The sequence below is a fragment of the Peromyscus californicus genome, unplaced genomic scaffold, assembly GCF_007827085.1.
Source record: "Peromyscus californicus insignis strain IS unplaced genomic scaffold, ASM782708v3 Scaffold_17__1_contigs__length_78620276, whole genome shotgun sequence".
NCBI lineage: Eukaryota > Metazoa > Chordata > Mammalia > Rodentia > Cricetidae > Peromyscus > Peromyscus californicus.
The window spans coordinates 46,547,055-46,567,289 of record NW_026294469.1 but is presented as its reverse complement, the minus strand read 5'-3'; the positions used below and the strand labels follow the sequence as shown (position 1 = coordinate 46,567,289).

Sequence of the window (20,235 nt, the reverse complement as noted above, 5' to 3'; positions counted from 1 at the left end):
AGGAGTTGGGGGAGGTGGGAGAATATGATCAAAATATAGTTTATCAAAAAGTTTTAATCAAAAATAAAAAAGGCATTGCAAGGATGTATTTATATACACCAAAATCTTGAAGGTTCCTCTAAGCCCATACTTAAAACTTTTAAAACTGAAAACTGGGGCTGAAGAGATAGCTCAGCTGTTAAGAGCACTTGCTGCTGTTACAAACAAAATGAAGACTGTTTAGGGTATAACAAAGTCAGTCAGTGAGTCAGTCAGTCTGTCTATGTATCTACATATCTATCTATTTATCTATGGGGGTAGAGATTATTTGGCTTTGTTCTTGTAATTAGTTAACTAAGGTCAAAGAGTCATTGTAAAAAGAAATTTAATAGAGATTACTTTATCAATTATATCTTGAAGGATCTAATTCTAAAGAAGTAACCAATTATTTTAAGTATATAGTAAATCAATAAAATCAACTGCCAATTTTCTTTAGAGAATGTCAGGAAATAAACTTCAAACTTACCATAGATAAAACACCTGTATGTTTTTGCTATAAATTATAGGAAATGTTTTGTTTCAGGCCGTACATATTGCTAATAAATGTATAAAGCATACTCAATTACACAAATATTTAAAACTGCACAGAAATCATTAAGGGATAATTATCTAAGACAAAGATTGAGCAGTAACATGCTTTAAAGCTACCATTAGCTGGGTCTGGTAATACAGACCTGCAATCCTCGTTACTGGAGAAGCTGAGGATCACAAAGTCAGGTGAGACTGGGCTGCTGAGTTTAAAAGCAGCCTAAGCAACTTAGTGGGAGACCCTTTCTCCCCGCCCCCCTAAAAAAAATGAAAGGGTTGGGTGGGGTAGTAAACACCATTTGTAACTCCAGCATTTGGGTGGTGAGGACTGATCAGCCTCAGTGACAGAGTGAGTTCGAAACCAGCCTGGATGGTTTTGTAGGGATGAGGGTACAACCCTCATAGCTCAATGGCATATCATGCATCCCTAGCATGTGCAAAATCCTAGCTTCAATTTCCAGTACTACACAACAAAACATAAAAATAACATTGAGAGCCGGTAAGATGGCTTGCTCAGTAGGTGTGGGCACTAGCTGCCAAACCCAACAACCCTAATTCAATCCCTGGGACTCACCTAGTAAGAGAAGAGAACTGATTCCTACAAGTTGTCCTCAGACTGCCACATGAATACCAGGCATGCCCATGAATGTACACATGTAAGTAAGTGTAGTAACATTAACAACAAGGCCATTAACTTCTAATGGCTTTGAAAGCTAGAGAATATCCTTCCCTATCTGTCTGCAAGTGGCCAAATGATGCACAACATACAGAGCAATGCTAACTTCCAAAGCATTAAGACAGACCCCTGTCAGGGCCATCATGACCAACTACAACTACTACTAATGTAGTTGGTGTGTAATAACCATTTTCCAAGTGCCGCTTCTCTATTTTCTAGGGTAATTACTCCATCTCACTGCTCTTGATCCACGAGAGGAAAGAGCATAACCCACCCACTCTGATAGCTCATGATTTAATCTGTGTGTGTACTGTTCTGCTTTTCTGAGGCACCACATATACAAAGTAGAGAACCAGACAGCTACAGTGGGAGTCTGCCCCCAGAAGGTCAGAAGGCACAAGCTCCCCAGCCTTAGACCTTCCTGAAACCACCTAACAATGGGAGGAAGGGTTCGTGTGTGTCACCTGTGTGTATTACTAGTCAACATGGACCTTTTCAAAGAGCAACTATGACCTCTGGTCATTTCCGGAAACTTTTCAAATAAGCTATGAAAAAAAGCTATTAGACAGACGTAGCAGGAAATCAGTAAAGGAGATGACTCCAATGAGTTCCAAGTAACCCCCTATCAGAATTCACAGGAAAATGGGCCTGTGAATTCCATCTGAGAACCACTTTGCTAAAGACAGGATTTTCTCACTGATGTTTGTTTTGAAAGACAATTGTTTATATGCAAGATAATATTGTACGATAATGGCACAGTGAGAATTGTTAGTGTAAATTAGATTTGTTGAACAAATCCCATAATACTAGGAAAAGGAAGTACTTTTCAAGTTTTAACAAGTGTATCTGGCAAAAACAAAAAAATTCTTTAATTAAATAATTCAGTTCTACAAAGCACTGGTAAGATTAAATATATACGCAAAAGTCTGCGAACCAGAACGACAAAGTAGCAAGAGAATAAAAGGAACTCAGCAGACAAGCTGTAAGAAGTTAGAGTGATGTGAAACCACCAAGACAGAGGAAATGAGAACCAACCAGCAGCTCAGAACGTCACGTGGAAAAGGCAAACAAGTAACTGAAGGGATGAACCAGAGACCAGCATGGGGACCAAATCCATCTCTGCAGTCGCTCAGTGCAGGACACATGAAGACCTTACAAAGCGATACTCCGCCATCTGACTGTTCAGCCACAGCAAAAGCACAGGAAGAAGCCGGCCAGCTTACACAGGAAGCAGGGTCTGTACACACCATCCTTGTTCACATCTAACGCAAGGATCTATGAAAGATTATTCAGCTCTTAAGAAAAATGAAATTCTGAAATTCACAGGTAAACTGATGGAGTTGGAAACATTCATACTGAATAAGGTAACCTAAATCCAGAAAGATAAACAGCGTATGTTTGCTCTCATTTCCGGATGTTACCTTTGAGTATTCAGATACATGTGTTCCATGTGTAATACCCACAAAAGTCAGGAATTTATTAAGGGGGCACTGGGGAGAAGTGGCCTTCAAGAATGTAGAGATAGGGCACAGTAGTATAAAATATTAAAGGGGAACAATGGAATAAGACAGATTAAACAGATGGAAGATGGGAGGCAGGGTAGAGGAGAGAATATGGGGAGGAGGGGTAACTAATATTAAAGTCCTTTTTAAAAAAAAAAAATTGGAAACCTACTGACTGTAGATGCTTCACAAAATATGGACATATATAAAGAGGTATAATGGTGTTACCCTACAATGGGGGAGGGATATCTCAACTAGATATCCCATTCTATCTAACACATTACCCCAGTACCAAGAATGGGGTACCATTTTTTGAGTTGTTGGCCAATGGGGACACATAGACCTCCAACTATTACAAGCTAACCTCCTTGATTTGATGCTAAAAAACCTGCTGAAGATACCACATACTTGAATTACAGATATGGAGACATCAAGTGGGTATTCACCTGCTAGCTTCATCCTTACTGGCCAGTGATCATGGTGCTGGAAGGTTCTATGCCCAGTGCTAGAGGAGAAACAGTAAGCCTCAATCTCACCCAGCTATGAAACCTTGCAAGCTAGAATAATGACAGGATAATGCCCACTGGTGTAAGAGCGGCACAGATGTTATGGGAGTAACCAACCACTTTCTGGCTGGATTTAAGGCTTTATCTATGAGACAGAACTCATACATGGCACTATTAAAAGGACTAAGGAATCTTAGCTTGATAGATCATAGGCCCCAGGGGCGAACCCAATACTAGTCTGTTAAACGGACAGAGAACTGAGTATTAAAACTACCTCTAATGACTGATTGCTGCACCCACAGATTAGAGCATCTTTTAACCCACCATCAGAAGCCTCTCCTGGCAGTAGATGGCAATTAACAGACTCCAAACTGGTGAATGAACAGAGAACAAAAAACTAGAATGCTTAGCTCGAAGTCAGACATTCATACCATACCCTTTACCCTGAGGCTCAGCAATCCTCACCAAAGAGAGGATGAAAGACTGTAAGAGCTAATGGTGGTGGACAACTTCAAGGAAGTCTTCTAGAGAAAACAGGAAAGACCCACATATGACCTCACAGTGAAATGACACCATGCACAAGCTCCAGCCAGAGGGAGGATGGTGGACTTGCAACCCTACCATTAGCAGAGGAGCTACTGGCACCTGGGGGCAGGCAAGAGAGCAAGTATTTCTTAATGGGACCCTGGTAGGCTGGCTACACATCAGCTGGGCATGGGAAAAAGGAGTAATCTCAAAGGTGAGTGAGAAAGGACAATAGAAAGTGAAGCGTTTAAGGGGGTGAATATGTCCCAGATACACTGAACTTATTAAAGAATTAATAAAAATACAATAAAAAGGTAAGGTCAACAAACTATTTTACACATATATAAGCTATTTTGTAGATGTATTTGCATCTTTACATATACAGAAGTACTTGTATATATGTTTTGTGTAAAAAGAGATCAGTATTTTGCTAATAGATCATTATTTTAAAACCCAGACAAATCATGGGGTTCTTTTTAATTTTTATGCACCTATTAAGGAAAGACTACATAAAAAAACCAAGGTAAAAAAATGAAGGAATACTTTCAAAATTAGCATTTTTTCTGCCAAGTACATAACAATTTAGAGCATACTTACTGAAATAAGTTTATATACATATCCACATCCCTCATATCTGCTTGTAACCAGTCTTTCTTAAATCCAAGGACAAGCGTGTTCGGTTTCATTCGACCAAGACCAGCAGCCTAAAATATATAAACACAACTTAGAATACAGACTATTTCCGGAACTCAGCCTGGTGTCTGGCCATGGATCTCTGCATCTGCTTCACTCAGTCACTGGACAAAGGCTCTATGATGACAACTAGGCTATTTGCTAGGCCAGTCACCAGAGTAGACCAGTCCAGGCACCCTCTGGACCACTGCCAGCAGACCAAGGTGAAGCCCATTAACTGTGGACTGGTGGCTGCGGAGCCCCCATGGGACTGGACCAGGCCCTCTGCATACGGAAGACGGGTGTTTGGCTCTAACTGTTTGGGGGGCACCCAGGCAGGGGGATCGGAATCTGTCCCTGGTCTATAGGCAGGCTTCTGGGAATCCGGTGCCTGTGGTGTGATGCCTTGCACAGCCTTGGTGCAGTGGGAAGGGGCTTGGACCTGCCTAGGCTCAGTGTGCTGGGCTCTGCTAACTCCCCATGGGAGACCTCGATTTGGGGGATGAGGGGATGTGGAGTGGCTTGGGAAAGAGGGCTAGGGGGTGGGAAGAGGGAGGAGGAAGGAGGGGGGATTTGTGGATGGTATGTGGAGTGAGGAGAAAAATTCTTAATAAAGAAAAATGAAAAAAAAAAAACAAAAAAACAAAGAATACAGACTATTTAATAAAAGAATTTTTTAAAAGATGATGTATTTCCAAATTGATAGGTTTTTTTGTAGATTATATATATGAAATTCACCCCAAATTATTTTTACTAAACACAAATAAAAATGTTACAATGAAATACTTGAAAACTACCTCAATTCATTATTATATCTTGATGACACAACAATTTTGTACTTTTACTAACCAAAATAACGTATTTAATTTAAAAAGTTGTATTCTCCACCTCCATGATGTATTTTAATAATAGTCACTAATGCCTAGATGTAAGTCTGATGTCCGGAGTTCTGAATTCCACCAACAGGAAACTGAATTCTTTTAACCACGCTAATGTTCTTTTTGAAATCTGTGTGGGATCCCACAATAGTTCAAGTATTCTGAATCTCACCAAGAGCTACAATGCAGGCAAGTACAGTGGTGCATGCCCATAATCCCAGCCCTCAGGAGGCAGAGCCAGGACTGCCAAGCGTTTGAAGCCAGCCTCGTCTATATATAGTGAGTGTCACGGGCTACATAATATCGGAGGCAGATAGGAAGATCCTGTCTTAAAACACACATAACAGACACAGACATTTGCAATTGAACGTAACTAACAATTATCCCTCAAAGTCCAATACAATCTCTTTTCTAAGGTTTTGTTTGTTTCTTTAAGTACACTGAGAAATTATATCCTGGGACTGCAACAACACCTAAGTTTGGGGAGGAGGCTGTGACTTTTTAAAAATTGTGATAAGGGCTGAGGAGACAGTTTACATGAAGACCTTAGTTCAATCCTAGAACCCAGGTAAAAACCCAGGCCTTGTTTTTAGAGCACAAACTTGTAATACCAGTGACAGAGCTAGAGACAGGCAGATCACTGGGGCTCACTGGCCAGCCAAGCTAGACAAACTGGTTGGTTCCAGGTAGGGAGTCAAAGACCTGTCTCAAAACAACAAAACAAGAGGTGGATGACATCCACAAGAATGGCAACTGAGGGTGGCCTCTGTGTTGTTCAAATCTTAGATGGTCTTTTAGTAAAATCCCAGAGCCAGATATCAGGGTGAAAGCTGAAAGATCAGAGAAGCAGAGCAGCCAGCCACTAGTTCTTACCTCTATGAAATCCTCAGACTAAAGAGAGTGAGTTCCTGTTTCCTCATGCCTTTATATACCTTTCTCTGCCCTGCCATATTACTTCCTGGGATTAAAGGCATGTGTGCTTCCCAAGTAAAGGCATGAGATCTCAAGTGCTGGGATTAAAGGTATGTGCCACCACTGCCTGACCTCTATGTCTAATCTAGTGGCTGGCTCTGATCCTCAGGCAAGTTTATTAGGGTTCACAATATATCACCACACCTCTGGCCTAGACATACAAGTCCACACACATGAACACACACACACACACACACACACACACACACACACACACACACACACACACACACATAAATGAATTATGGTATAAGGTTAAGAAAGTTACCATGTCAAGTAGTATTTATTATGTCCATAATACTGCCAAGTAATAACCCACTATTTCCAAAACTTTTTCATCACTCCAATCAAAAATTCCACAACTGCTATGTAGTAGCTATTCATAGCTATTCATGCTCTCCCTTATGACATTTAATATACTTCTACCTAGTTATTTCATGAACAAAACCCCAGAACTCTGGTGTTTAGCTTACTTCACTTAGCAGGCCGTCTCCTAGGTTAATGCAGAAATGAGTACAGCTTTATTCCTTTCCACAGACAAACAGCCTTTTATTGTATTTACATCTCCATGTGTCACAGCTGCTTATCCGTCTATTTGATGACGAACACTTCAGCTGTTTACACTTTGTACCTTGTGGCTACTGTGCATGATGGTGCAGTGTCGAGTATCTGCATAAAAAACTAACTCTGTTCCTTCAGTTTTTAGGGATAAATGTCAAAGAGTGTGGCACAACTGATAGTCACAAAGTCACTTTAAATTTATACCTTTTTTGAGGAACAATAACTTAATTTTATAACATCTATATCACTTTATATTCACAATCAGCAAAGCACGGGCTCTCATTTTTCTACAATCCCACTAACACTTTCTATTTCTAAAATTATAGCTATCCCAATATTGACCTAGTATCTCATTGTGTTTTTTTTCTTATTTACAATTCCTCTATAATTAATGATGTCGAAAATCTTTTCATGTTTACTGGAGACATATATAATTTTTTTCTTTACCCAAGTGTAACAATTCTGTTGTTTTGGTTATTACTTTCAGATGTTTTAAAATATATATTATAGATATCAAAACCTGTGGTGGTTTGAATGAGAATGGCCTCCACAGGCTCATGTATATGAATGTTTTATCCTCAATAGGTGAACTGTTTGGGAAGGATTAAGAGGGGTGGCTTTGTTAAGGTGTGTCACTGGGGGATGGCCCACCAGACCCAGTAAGCGCTTTCTCTGCCTTGTGCTTGTGGGTCAGGATATGAGGTCTTGGCTACTACTACATCTCCCTGCCTGCCTGCCGCCGGCCACCATACTCACTGCCATGATGGTCATGGACTCACCCTCTAAAACTATAAACCCACAATAAACTCTTTCTTCTATAAATTACCTTAATCATAGTGTCTCATCACAACAACAGTTACTAAGTTATTTAGTCACTAAGACAAAACCCTTTATCGGATTCATTGACATATTCTCCCATTCAGTAAGTTGCTTTCACTTTCCGTATAAAGTCCTCTGCAGAGGGCATCTTAATTCTGGAAATGTCCAATTTACTTCTGTTTAAGGTTCATGCTTTTGGTGTCATAACTGACTCCACTGCCAGATCCAAGGTCATGGAAAACTGAGCTCTGTTTTCTTTAAGTTTTATGGCTTTAGCTCTCATTTATGTTGGAGATACATTCTAATTTGCTTTTGTCTAAGTGACATTTTTAAATCATTTTTTTTTTCAAAACATGAATTCAAATATTTATCAGAGGCCTGGCCATGTGCCACTGCCCTACGCATTTCAGTAATTAAGGAGTAGGAAGTAAGCTACCCTGCAAGCGTGTATTTATTACTCTCATGTACAAATTTAAGAGATCAAGATTTTACTCGGGATTTAAAACATCCTTTCCTTAAAGAACAACAAAGAATATCCCACCTTCTTCTAAAAGCAAAACTATTTGCTGGGTGGTGTAACCACAACAGTCCCACTTTTTTTTTTCAGGGTGGAGGTGGAGGCAAGGGTGTTGAACAGAACCAAGCATTATCTTAAAGTACAACAGCTGTTTAACAGAGTTAACTCAAAAAACAGCCAGTAACTTGTTGATGGTACAAAATACTATCAAGGTCATTTTCTTGGGAGAAAAAACTATCATGTCATAATCCTACTATAATTAAAATGGCTTGTTTGTTTTGGTGCAAGGGATTAAGCTCAGGGTCTCACACAAACTAAGAATGCATGCTACCACTTAGCTCCAATTTTATAAAATAAGGAATAAACAGCTGTGAGACACTCTGCGTACTCAGGCTTTCAATGGCATTACTGCAGAAACTCTCCCTAGGATTACTCAATTTTTTAAAATTTCCACATGTATCTCTTTCACCTTTAAAGCCTCTACTCAGTGTAGTTATTACAAAAGAGGTATTATTTCAACATTCCATGAAGCAGTATGCATTTAAGAGGACAGTTTACTACTCAAAAAAAAAAAATCTTTTCCAGAAAACACCACATTAGTGTTTGACAAAAAACCAATCTGCGGATTCAGACACAAGAGGATCACGTACCGTGACTCAAGGCCAGACAGGTCAACACAGTGAGGTCCAGGACAGATAGTGACGTAACAAAAACTGCCACCGCCATTACCCCACTGTTTCAGCACATGACCAAGGAAGCATAATAACTTTTAGCAAGCCGGGCAGTGGTGGCGCATGCCTTTAATCCCAGCACTCGGGAGGCAGAGCCAGGCGGATCTCTGTGAGTTGGAGGCCAGCCTGGTCTCCAAAGCGAGTTCCAGGAAAGGCGCAAAGCTACACAGAGAAACCCTGTCTGGAAAAACCAAAAAAAAAAAAAGAACTTTTAGCAGACATCACACAAGATAATTCTAGGCTGAAATTCTAAGCAAGCAATTGATGTGAAGAGCCAACATGATGTAATTTGGAATGTTCATTAAGAACAATATCATTTTGCTATATAAAATAAAGATTTAAAAATGGTTTGAGAATCAGATGTCTACTGCCTTTTTAAAAAGAAAAAGAAGCCGGGCGGTGGTGGCGCACGCCTTTAATCCCAGCACTCGGGAGGCAGAGCCAGGCGGATCTCTGTGAGTTCGAGGCCAGCCTGGACTACCAAGTGAGTTCCAGGAAAGGCGCAAAACTACACAGAGAAACCCTGTCTCGAAAAACCAAAAAAAAAAAAAAAAAAAAAGAAAAAGAAAATCCAAAACATACATGAAGAAATGAACCATGCTAATGTCTCACTGTTAAAGTTCTCATTAGCAAACTAGAGATTAAAACTCTGTAATGAAGGCTGATATCCTTATGCTGGTTTAATGATCAATTATGATGGTCAAGACTAGCTAGACAGAAAGGAAGGAGAGAAATCAGAAGTGTAAAGTGTAATTTCTACTGAAAGAATCAATTATTTAAAACCGCACTGCTAGAATACAAGGTGGTGAAGAAAAACAAGTACTTAACACTTCCTGACAATGATTTAAAAAAAAACCAAGATAAACCTATCACTTAAGTGACAGGCTTCCACACGGAAAGGGAACCAACACTCGCAGTGACAATACTCTGACTTCCGAACTCTACAGAAGCAGTCGGCAGCACTCTAACAACAGCTATCAACTCGCATGATGAGGAGCACTAGATTAGTCGGAGTCTTGCCAGACTCCAAGCTGTACACCGCACGAACTGTCTAGGGCAGCGGGTCTCTGGCTCCCGAGGCGGGGCAGTTCCACAGAGGGACTAGTGGCAGGAGCATGGTCTGCACTTTCAGGAGAAAGGGAGACTCTTGGGCCTTACCACAAACCTGCTTCACTGAGAGAGGAAAACAAAAATCTGCTCTAGTGAGTTTTCTTTCATAAAAATGATTACATATGTAAGTGGTTATCAAAGTGTTTCTGTAAGTTTCACAAAGGCCAGCAGGATTAACTCATCACAAACAACCTGGCAAAAGGCACATGACACCTGAAGTACTAAAATGTTATAAACTACAAAAGCTATACAGCACACAGCAACAAGCACACAGTTCAGACAGACACCAGAAACACACATGAAGACTGCACGTGTCTTCACGTGCACTTATCACATTTAATAGCAATTCTATTATTTAGGGACATATCCAGGGAACATTTTGCAATTTTTAAAAATTCAACCTCCATTTTTCATACACTTTTTAAGAGTTGCTATTTTTAACTCTGAGATTTACCCACATGGGTATGTGCAGTTCTTTTCACCTGTATGCAAAATTCTATACAATGATACATGTCACATTTAAATTATCTGATGGTTGCTGAAATTAATTATAATTGTGTTTAGCTATTGCAAATGATGCTGCCAAGTGGCAATAATGGATTCTTTCCTAAGGTCCATGACCTCACTAGCCTGGATAAGCCAGCTAGGTTTCCAGTACCAGGGATGATTTCCCTCCTGATGAGTAGACCTTCTATCTAATATCCAACACGTGCCTGCCACTTACGCACACCTTGCCATGCTGGTAAACCGTCATGTTTCACAGATGTTGTAGTTGTGTTGAACCATTTAATAGCTTCCCTCCCTTAGCATCTGACATAGTATTTTCTGGAACCATGGAAGGTGGACTGCAGGAAAAGAGGCTTTGGGGTCAGACCCAGATCTAATCATCTAAGTCTCACATGTCCTAAGTGTATGGTGTCATCAGGAATAAAGGCCCACCCTCAATCCCTGAGAGACAGCCAAGGGCTCCATCAATGTTCTGTTTGGGGAACTGCTTAGACAGCCTGAAAAACCACTCAAAAGGAGGTTTCTTGTGCCTGGAACTTAAAACTGCACAGTCTTCTTTACACATGAAGAGGGGTCTGCATGAAGTCTAGTCTTGTTCTCCAGGGTTACCGGAAAAAAGCCCTTCAAATTGCCAGGCTCTTGTCTATTAGCGACTATGGCACGGACTGCCCGACTTCTCTTTATCTGACAGAAGTGACCCTGGACACCATGGGCGCAGAACTGGTTTTCACTTATTCCTGGCACCTAGCTTTCCTCTGTGAATTGTCTTTCACCCTTCTTCATCTCTGTTACTGACTTAACAGTATTTCAGGACACACTCTGCACTTCAGGATTATTATGTTCCCAGAATCTGGGACTGTTTTTTTTCATTTTTATGTTTCCTTTAAAATCTCAAAGCTTTCAACTTCCAAAAGAATACTGACATTCTTCATAGTTCTGTTTTCTGGGCTTCACTTAGGAAATTATTCTCTGAATATTTTATATTTTCTCCTACTTTTTAAAATTTGCATTTTATCTCTAGGCCTTTAATCTATGTTAAAAATAATGGTTTTGTTTCGATTTTACTTAAGACAAGGTCTCACTATGTAAACCTGGCTGGCCTGAAACACACTCTGTAGACCAAGCTGGCCAAAAGCATGGGATAGTCCCCAGCCTCCAAAGTCCTGAGACTGCAGCTGTGCACCGCCACATCTGGCTCTTTCTGTTTTGCAGCCATGGAAGGCCTGATCTTAGCATGTATCCCAAGCTGGTCTTCAACTAACGGCAAGCATCAGCCTTCTGCGCTGGGATTATATAGGCATACACCAAACCTTGCTTCCAAATGATCTCTGCATAGTCTTTGTAAGGATTTATTTCACTCCGTCTCCATTGATGGCCGTTTTTACTGACCAACCTCCTCAAAGCCACTTAGACAGTAAACTGTCTGTGAGTGGCCTCTATTCCTTCCATTTGCTGTCATCATTGAATCACGCCGTTTCATAGAATAACGTCATAATTACTTAGCAACCTACTCACTGCTTGCCCTTCCTACAGACTGTGTGGATTATTCAAAAGTTCTAAGAAGCACGCGGCAGGATGGGCTCAGGACAGTGCTAGGAGCCTCACCTCCCCTTTAACAGACAGCTCCAGTCAGGGCCGTTTTTACTTTTAATGTGTGTTTGATTGGTTTTGAAGATTAAGCTGGTAAACACTGTCTCAATTTATATCTCCCTATTGCCTTCAGGACAGGGAGGGTAGAGTTCAGAAGTTAAGTAAATAGTCTGGTCCAAAATCCATAAGACAGCAACAGCACTACCATTTAAGCCTGGGACTGATTCCAGATTTCCTATGTGGTGCCTCTAAAATACATAAAGCCCAAACTTAGAACTAGCAAATAAACAGGAACACAAAAGACAAGACTTTCTGAAAAGCCAAACTAAAGATGGCTCTGACTCAGCGTTTTAAAAACAAACCTAGTGGGTAGAGGAAGTGAGAAACAGCTAACAGAGGCTGAGGTGATGCTCCAATGGGCCTCTGGGTCACCTGAAAGCACAAAATGTCTGCAGCATTCTAAACCACCAAAGTTAGGGGTTTGCTTAAAGGTACTAGAAATAATATACATATATACTGTCATAATAATTCAATAGAGAGCAAAAGCTTCAATCAAATGCAGCCATTGAAGGACTCGTCACCTGCATCAAGTACTGTGCCCCTTCCCTCAAGTCATCGGCATGAACTGGAGCATAGAAAGCCTTCATTTTGTTTTTAATAAGCCATCGCTGGTATTTGGCTTGATCAATGGACATCTCTTTCATAGCTTGTCTTCGAGGGCCCTTTAAAATAAAATAGTATCAAAATTGTTATTTGAAGCACAACCTTTTACTCTTAGAAGAGGTGTCCTCTTACACTGGTTTGAAAGAATGTGCTTAAATGCTGATGTGGGAGAGGTGCAATAACAGTCTTTCATTCTCCCTGAGTGAGTTCTCTCTAATACTTAAGATTACACAAACAGGCAGAGCATTGCTGGGCCTGGAGAAGGGAGGAAAAAAGATTTTAAAACAAAGTATTTCAATCCTAAATTAATGAGAGAAATTTGCAATTACTGAAAATGGAAAAGAGATTACACAATGCAAAATAAAGCCTTCTATTCCTCTACAGAAAGTTCCCTACTTTGCTTTCTGTTGGGTCTAAGTATCTGGGTTATTAAGTCACAGTAACCTGAGAATATCAGTGAAAATCAAAGTAAGAAATGTATTTCTGCTGTAAGATGAAGGAAACAAGCTTTGCTAACTCAAAATTCCATTTTGATACCTTTATGCAACGTATCTTAAAAATAAGTATGCCGGGGGCTGAAGAGATGGCTCAGTGGTTAAGAGCACTGGCTGCTCTTCCAGAGGACCTGGGTTCAATTCCCAGCAGCCATGTGGCAGCTCACAACTGTGTGTAGTTCCAGGGGGTCTGACATCTTTATACAGACATACATGGAGGCAAAACACCAATGCACATAAAATAAAAATAAATAAGTTATAAAAAAAATAAGTATGTAGAGAAAAATATCTTTCCTAAGAATGGCAATTGCCTTCTTTCTAGCATCTTGTGCTCAAGACATTGACTTCAGGGGATCAGCTAGAGACAAACTGAAAGGCTCCATGTACCCTAAGTGGGGTCAATGCTGACAAGCCCTCCACACACAGGCCCACGTGTGTGCACATGGGTATTTGTAGCCTTGACTTTGCAACCATACGGGAAGAGCAACTGTCACAAGAGTTCCAATACAATGCACAGCACACACTCTGGCACCTAAATAATAGAGCAGGGTTTGAGGAAAAACAAATATGACACTCTAGGTTTTCTTTTTTACCCTCCCCTCAGGGCCTATCATTTATTTGTTACGCTTAAAACTTATTTTTAACTGGATTCAGATTTATAAGTAGAAATTCTCAGTGAGGACAGCCTACATCTCTTGGCAATCTGTTCCTGGCATTTTTCTTTGGCGTCCCTTCATTTTCTTGGCCAAATGTTTAGCATATTCTGCAGCCTCCTCATTTTCTCATGGTATTGTTTCTTCAGAGCAATGCATTGGCATCTGTGTTGCAGGATGCGTGGAGTAACGTGATGCTGAATCTTGGCTGCTTTGGTCCTTGGCTTCCTACCTTTTAAAGGACTTTTTGACAACATGCTAGCAGACATCATCTTTAGAGAGACAGAAAAGTTTTCGGGTCCTGCTAGCTCTTTCGGGCCCCAGCTGCTGAGGCACAGTAGTTAGTGTCCAGGAATATCTTCCTCTCTCTTTTTTACAGTAACCAAGCTGAGAACCCCGGCTGGCATCCATGATACATCTCAAACAGACTTGTGCTTCTCTCCAAAATCCTCCTTGATCTATAACAGGAATGCGCTCACTCAGTAGCAGGCACACTCTGCTGTGGATCAAAATATCTTGCATAATGGGAAAATTCTATCAATCCCAACGACTTGGACCACAAAACTCTTCTGGAACATCAGCAACTGCTTTGGTGACCATGTGCCCCTCACACAAAGTACTAAGTTTGTTGTCCATGTCAATGAGTTTCCAACAGCCACTGGCTGGGAAGGAGATGTTCAGCTTCATCTGGACATGGCTGGCCAAGAGGTGCCAGGCCACAAAAAAGGGCCACCTTAATTTCTTATGCAGAACAGGTAAGACATCATTTCACAATTATCTTCAAGATCCAAAATGTTTTTAAAAAGCATTACTTTTTGGGTGAAAACTTATTTTTATTAGTTTAGGTATTTTTCTTACTCCTGGTTAAAATCACAACAGTTCAAAATATCTAGATATTTTTTAAAAAATGTTACTTTGCAACTGTCTAAAGAAAAAAGTATTTTGAAGAAAACATCTCAAAAAAAAAAATCCTACAAATTTTTCCAATGATTTCCAATCTATAAAGTCTGTAACTCACAATCCGTCTGATGAGTGAAAAAATGTTTTACTATAGAAAACGAAACTGATACATACCATATGCACATGGCCACAGATCATCAAACCAACATTTTTCGTGAAGTCATGAACAAGATGAAGTAAAGCAGGGCGTGAGTTTGGAGAACCTGTCATAACAAGACACTGTGGCCTAATTTAAGATTAAAAAAATAAAATAAAATTAGAACAGTTTGAAATCTGTATGTGGTTTCTCTAAAAACAAAGCTACAGAAGAACTCTAAGAAGATGAGGGTTACTTGGGGCTGGAGAGACAGCTCAGCAGTGAACAGTGCTTGCTGCTCGTCCAGGGGACCCAAGTCAGTGCTCAGCAGCCATGTGAGGCAGTTCCAGACTGCTCGTAACCCCAGGTGGCCATCAAGGGCCCCCACAGACACAGGGACATTTGTACAGACAAATACATGTAAATTACACCAAATGTTTAAAAGTAACAAATACCATAACAGATGCCCCTCTCAAAGAACAGGCAATTCTAAACACTGAGTTTCTGGGATGCTAAAGAAATCACCACCTTGTTTAAGAACGACGTAACCATTTTTTTTTTTATCTTCAAAGGTAATAAATGTTCCAGTCATTTCATAGATCCTAAAAAACTTACTGAGCACAGCTAATCCATAATATAAACAGGTGAGTTCCATCTCACCACAATGACATCTACTTCACATATCAACCCTGTCTAATATAGCTTACCTAAGACTGTTGTGATGTAAGTAAAACCAAATACAGCAGTTTGAACTACATGTTCTATTGGACTAAAATCTTTTAATTCTAGTTAATAATGATGAATGCCAAAACCACACTCAAGTATCTCTGTAAACATGAGAAGATGACAAAATATTTAGCTGTTTTAAACTATTGACACTCGGTTGGCCTCAGTGGCACACACCTTTAATTCCAGCACATGGGAGGCAGAGGCAGGCAGATCTCTGTGAGTTTGAGACCAACCTGAGCTACACAGCAAGTTCCAAGACACCCAGGAGTAGAGAGAGAGACCCTGTCTTGAAAAATAAAAATTGATTTTCACTAACTGTAAGAGGAAATCAGTCTTATTTATATAATATCCAAGTATCCATTTTACTGATCAAAACAGATTAGCAAAGTTCCTTAAATTAGCAACATCTATAATTAAACCAAAGCAAAGAGCTGACTGGATTCCTAAGATAAGGACTGGAGAGATGCTCAGTAGGTAAGAACACTTCCTGTTCTTGCAGAGGACCAGGGCAGGGTTTCCAGCACCCACATAGCAACAACAGTCTATAACTCATTTCAGAGGACCAGATGCCCTCTTTTCTGATTCACAGACATACATGTAGGCAAAGACACACATATACATAAAATAAAACTAAGTAAATCTTTAATTTTTCTTTAATTCTAACTTAAACACTTTTAGACTAGTTCCTAAAATAATAAAAATATTAACAAAGACTTTTCAAAATATTGACTTATTCAGAATTTTAGTGAAGTAGCTAAATTCTACTGATTGAGAGAGAGTTGCTTTGGAGCAATCAAATGTAACGTTATGGCCCAGGGCACAGACTATTTAGTGCCCTCTTCTGACTATCTTGTCGCTTTTCAGCTTCTGCAGGTGGCATGATTCTCCAGCTATAGAACATCCTATCCACCTTCCTAGAATAAAGTAACTGTGGGTATCTTACACTGCTGAAGGTGTTCCTTTTCCAGGCCATGCTACTTAAAAGTGTTCCTTTCCTTCCTGTAAGCTTACAGCAGAATGGAATAAAGAGCCAAATGACGAAATCTGCCCACCTGCCCTGAACCATCCAGGTCTGAACATCTCCCAACACCTTCCATGTTTAAAAGTTATAAAGCCACAAAATCCACAGGACAGTAACAGCACTAAACTACTGAAAGCTCTAGGCAAGCAGTAGGGCGAAGGCGCTGGCCATCGGGAAAGTAAATGAACAGGAATGCTGTGGAACTCGTGATTCTCTACCTCAAGCGCAGCAACAACGTTGAGTTCACGGATCTGGAGGCAGCAGTGATGCCATTAGAGAAGCCTGAATCAAGACATGGGTCTCACTGCACATAAGAAGCAATAGGAAGAGCCAAGTCATTTCCAGCACTAGGGCTGCTTGCTAAAGAGATCTCTGTGGTCCAGACACTGAAAATAGCTAGGGGCAGAAGTTGGCAATCTAAAATAGAGAGCCTAGAAGATTGCTGATGGGCTGAAACCTCCACCTTCTTCCCTACCTTGCTCTCAGAATTCTGGTAACAAGGACATACAAACAGCTTAAACTATTCCTTTCTGAAAAATCTAATCAGATCAAAAAGAAAGCCTTTAAGATGACTTAAATTCCCTGAAGAATGGCAAAGCCACATTAATCTATATTAAGGACTTGACTGGCAAGGAAGGACTTGACCACCAATGCAGAACTTCCTTGCCAAGGAGCATAGATACTGCACTTTAGATGGAGTTAAATTCAAGAGCCCAAACTAAAGAAGAAGGAAACAATGAGAAAGAAACTTCAAGTAACTCTAACTTTTGGCAACTCTGATGAAGGCTGAGATAAATACAAAAATTAAATATGGAAAAAAGAATTACTAGTTTCAATAAAACAACAACAAAAAAAAGCCAAGAAAAAGAAATTTACACTCTGCCGACCCTGTTTAACATCATAAAATATAAATATTAAATATGAATTAAACAAAGTAACATCATAAAATGTATTGGAAGTATGGAAAGAGCACATCCATGCACTGTAGCCAGAAAGAGGCCAAGCAAAAATCAGAATGCACAGCAAGACAAGCATGGCTTCATGAAGTCAAAACAAACAGGTAACAAGGCAGCCAAATGCAGAACCTGCTGCCTGTGGTACAGGAAAAGAACACAGAGGATAGGCAAACATCGGTTTTCATGCAAAATTCTACAAACTCTCCTCTTTATGCTATGTTTATTTTAATTTTCATAAAAAATTAAAACACACATGCCTATAATCTCAGGACTTGGTTGCGGGGCAGAGGTAGGAGTACCCTGAGTTACAGAATAGTTGGGCTATACCGATAAATTAGTAAACAGCAATAAACCAAACTGGGATAAAAAGAACTTTAAAAAAAAAATCCTTCCAATTATAAAAATAGTAAGTCCAAGCAAGTTTTTGCTGATTTAAAATTAACTGTGACTTGTTCATATCTTCATTTATGTCACACAACCCACAAAAGAATAATTTACAATTTCTGTCATACTTAATATCAACGACCCAAACTATGCTAAAAATTTAAGTTTTTCTACCAGAGCTCCCATTCCCCTCCCCCCACACCCCACACCCCCACACACACTTGCAAAGTGTGGTCTCTGGGAACTTTTCATTCTGTAGAAAAGGGATAGCGGGTGGGCAGGTGCCCAAAGGAGCAGCATAAAGAACACACACAAATCCTCCTCCTACGGAGAGCAATTCTCTCCTGAAACATCTCTCTTCAAAGATGTTTTCTGGAACAACTCTGTCTGTGTTACAGAAGCCAATGAAAGGGGATGACTCATTACCAAAGGAAATCACCTCTTCACAGCTAAACAATTTGATCAATTTAAAAAATATTATTTTATGGAAATATTAAGTATAAATAAGCTAAAATTTCCTGGATTTTATATACATAAATAATATTTCTGACTGTAAAAAAGTCATCTTTCAAAAGTGCTTTAGTAACTGGATCTACTCCATTATTAGCAGTATATTGCAGAAGTCTCACTGATGACTATTAGACCAATGATGAAGTCGTTTGCTGAGGGAAGTACAATGCAAGCACTCCTTAGCCTAAAGCAGAGTCTTATCACTGCAAGTGGTTTCCAGTTAGCTGCTAAAAAATGTGAATAACTCAATATCAATAGTAAAATTACAGAAATAGGTGTATCCAAACAAGCCTATGTCAGGCATGGTTGTGCTTGCCCACACAAGCAGGAGAGGTAGGCAGATCTGTGAGTTCAAGGATAGCATGGTCTACACAAAGGGAGTCCCCAGCCAGCTGGAGCTATACAGTGAAACCCTGTCTCAAACAAATAAACAAAATACCTCTTCTGTGGGTCAATTCCCAACACCTCACACACCAGTTCACCACTGTGTGTAACTCCAGTTCCAGGAGTCTAATGCTCTTCTCTGGCCTCTGCAGGCACCAGGCAAGAAAGTGGTGCAGACAGATGCAGGCAAAACATCCACACACATAAAAATTGTTTAAAAACTTATAAATAGCTCTATACAACATTAATGGTTATAAAGAGAAAAAAAATATTTCTCTTCAAATGACAGTTCCAAAACTTTCATAATCTTTTTTTGAAGGGAGGTAATTTTTTTTTTATGATTTGGTTTTGAATGATTAACTGTCCAAGACCAGCCAAACAAAACAGCATGTTTTGTACTATTCCATATAGAATGTTACTGAAGAATGAATGGTTTAGAATTGACTGACTAGCAAACAGAGGATGCCTCCCTCTATGGTGCCTCGTCTCTTACCTGAAGTTTTTCACATGGTCTTCTACCCCAGAAAGACGAATTGAATGCTGTAGTGCACTCAGGTAAGTCAGGGCTTGTGTAGAGGATCCCCAGTTCACATCTGTAGGAAAACAGGATCATGCAGTATAACACCAATTGCAGCCGATTCAAACCACTGAGACTGATAGCAAATTGGGCAGAATTTTTATGTTTGTAAGTCAAGTAATAAAATAAACTACTATTCTGTAACTTTGCACAGTTCCAGTATATAGAAGCACATTGAGACTATCATCATGTCTGTCACTGCCCTTAAAAAAAGGCCTGACTTAACACAGGCATATTGATGGCACTGCACACATGTTCACATAACTCGAAACAATCTCTCAACAATAAAACATTTAAAATTATTTGTTCTATAGCCAAAGACCTGAAGGGCACATTATAAATACAGCAAATACATTCAAGCTATTTAATCATGAAAATGTCCTCTACCATTGAATTAAAAAGGATGGGTCCTGAGTGATTTTAAACACATTAATATATGCTTAATAGGTATATTAGAAGAATTGCTCCTAAAAGTTAAAAATACAGCTCTTGTGTCCATTCATTTCTAAAAACACCATCTGAATCCAAAAGCTCATCATCACATCCAGATCAAAAATGTTTCATCATTACCCTCATCACTTACATGGAGACCTACGTAGACAACATCAATGTGGAAGATGATAATCACTAATCATTTCTCAGTTAAGAACATTTATATTAGCTGGGTGGTGGTGGCACACGCCTTTAATGCCAGC

At 39.8% G+C, this 20,235-nt stretch overlaps 1 protein-coding gene across 2 annotated transcripts in view; it reads right to left on the bottom strand.

Annotated features, from left to right (window-relative positions):
• Slc12a2 (solute carrier family 12 member 2) overlaps window positions 1–20,235 on the bottom strand; it is a 75,049-nt gene that overhangs the window by 17,492 nt on the left and 37,322 nt on the right. For both annotated transcript variants that reach the window (XM_052742222.1, XM_052742224.1), the window contains exons 15-18: window positions 19,457–19,556; window positions 15,018–15,129; window positions 12,715–12,855; window positions 4,374–4,480 (exon numbers count right to left, since the gene is read on the bottom strand). In XM_052742222.1, coding sequence (XP_052598182.1) covers window positions 4,374–4,480; window positions 12,715–12,855; window positions 15,018–15,129; window positions 19,457–19,556 — 460 coding nt within the window. The remainder of the gene's footprint in view (window positions 1–4,373; window positions 4,481–12,714; window positions 12,856–15,017; window positions 15,130–19,456; window positions 19,557–20,235) is intronic.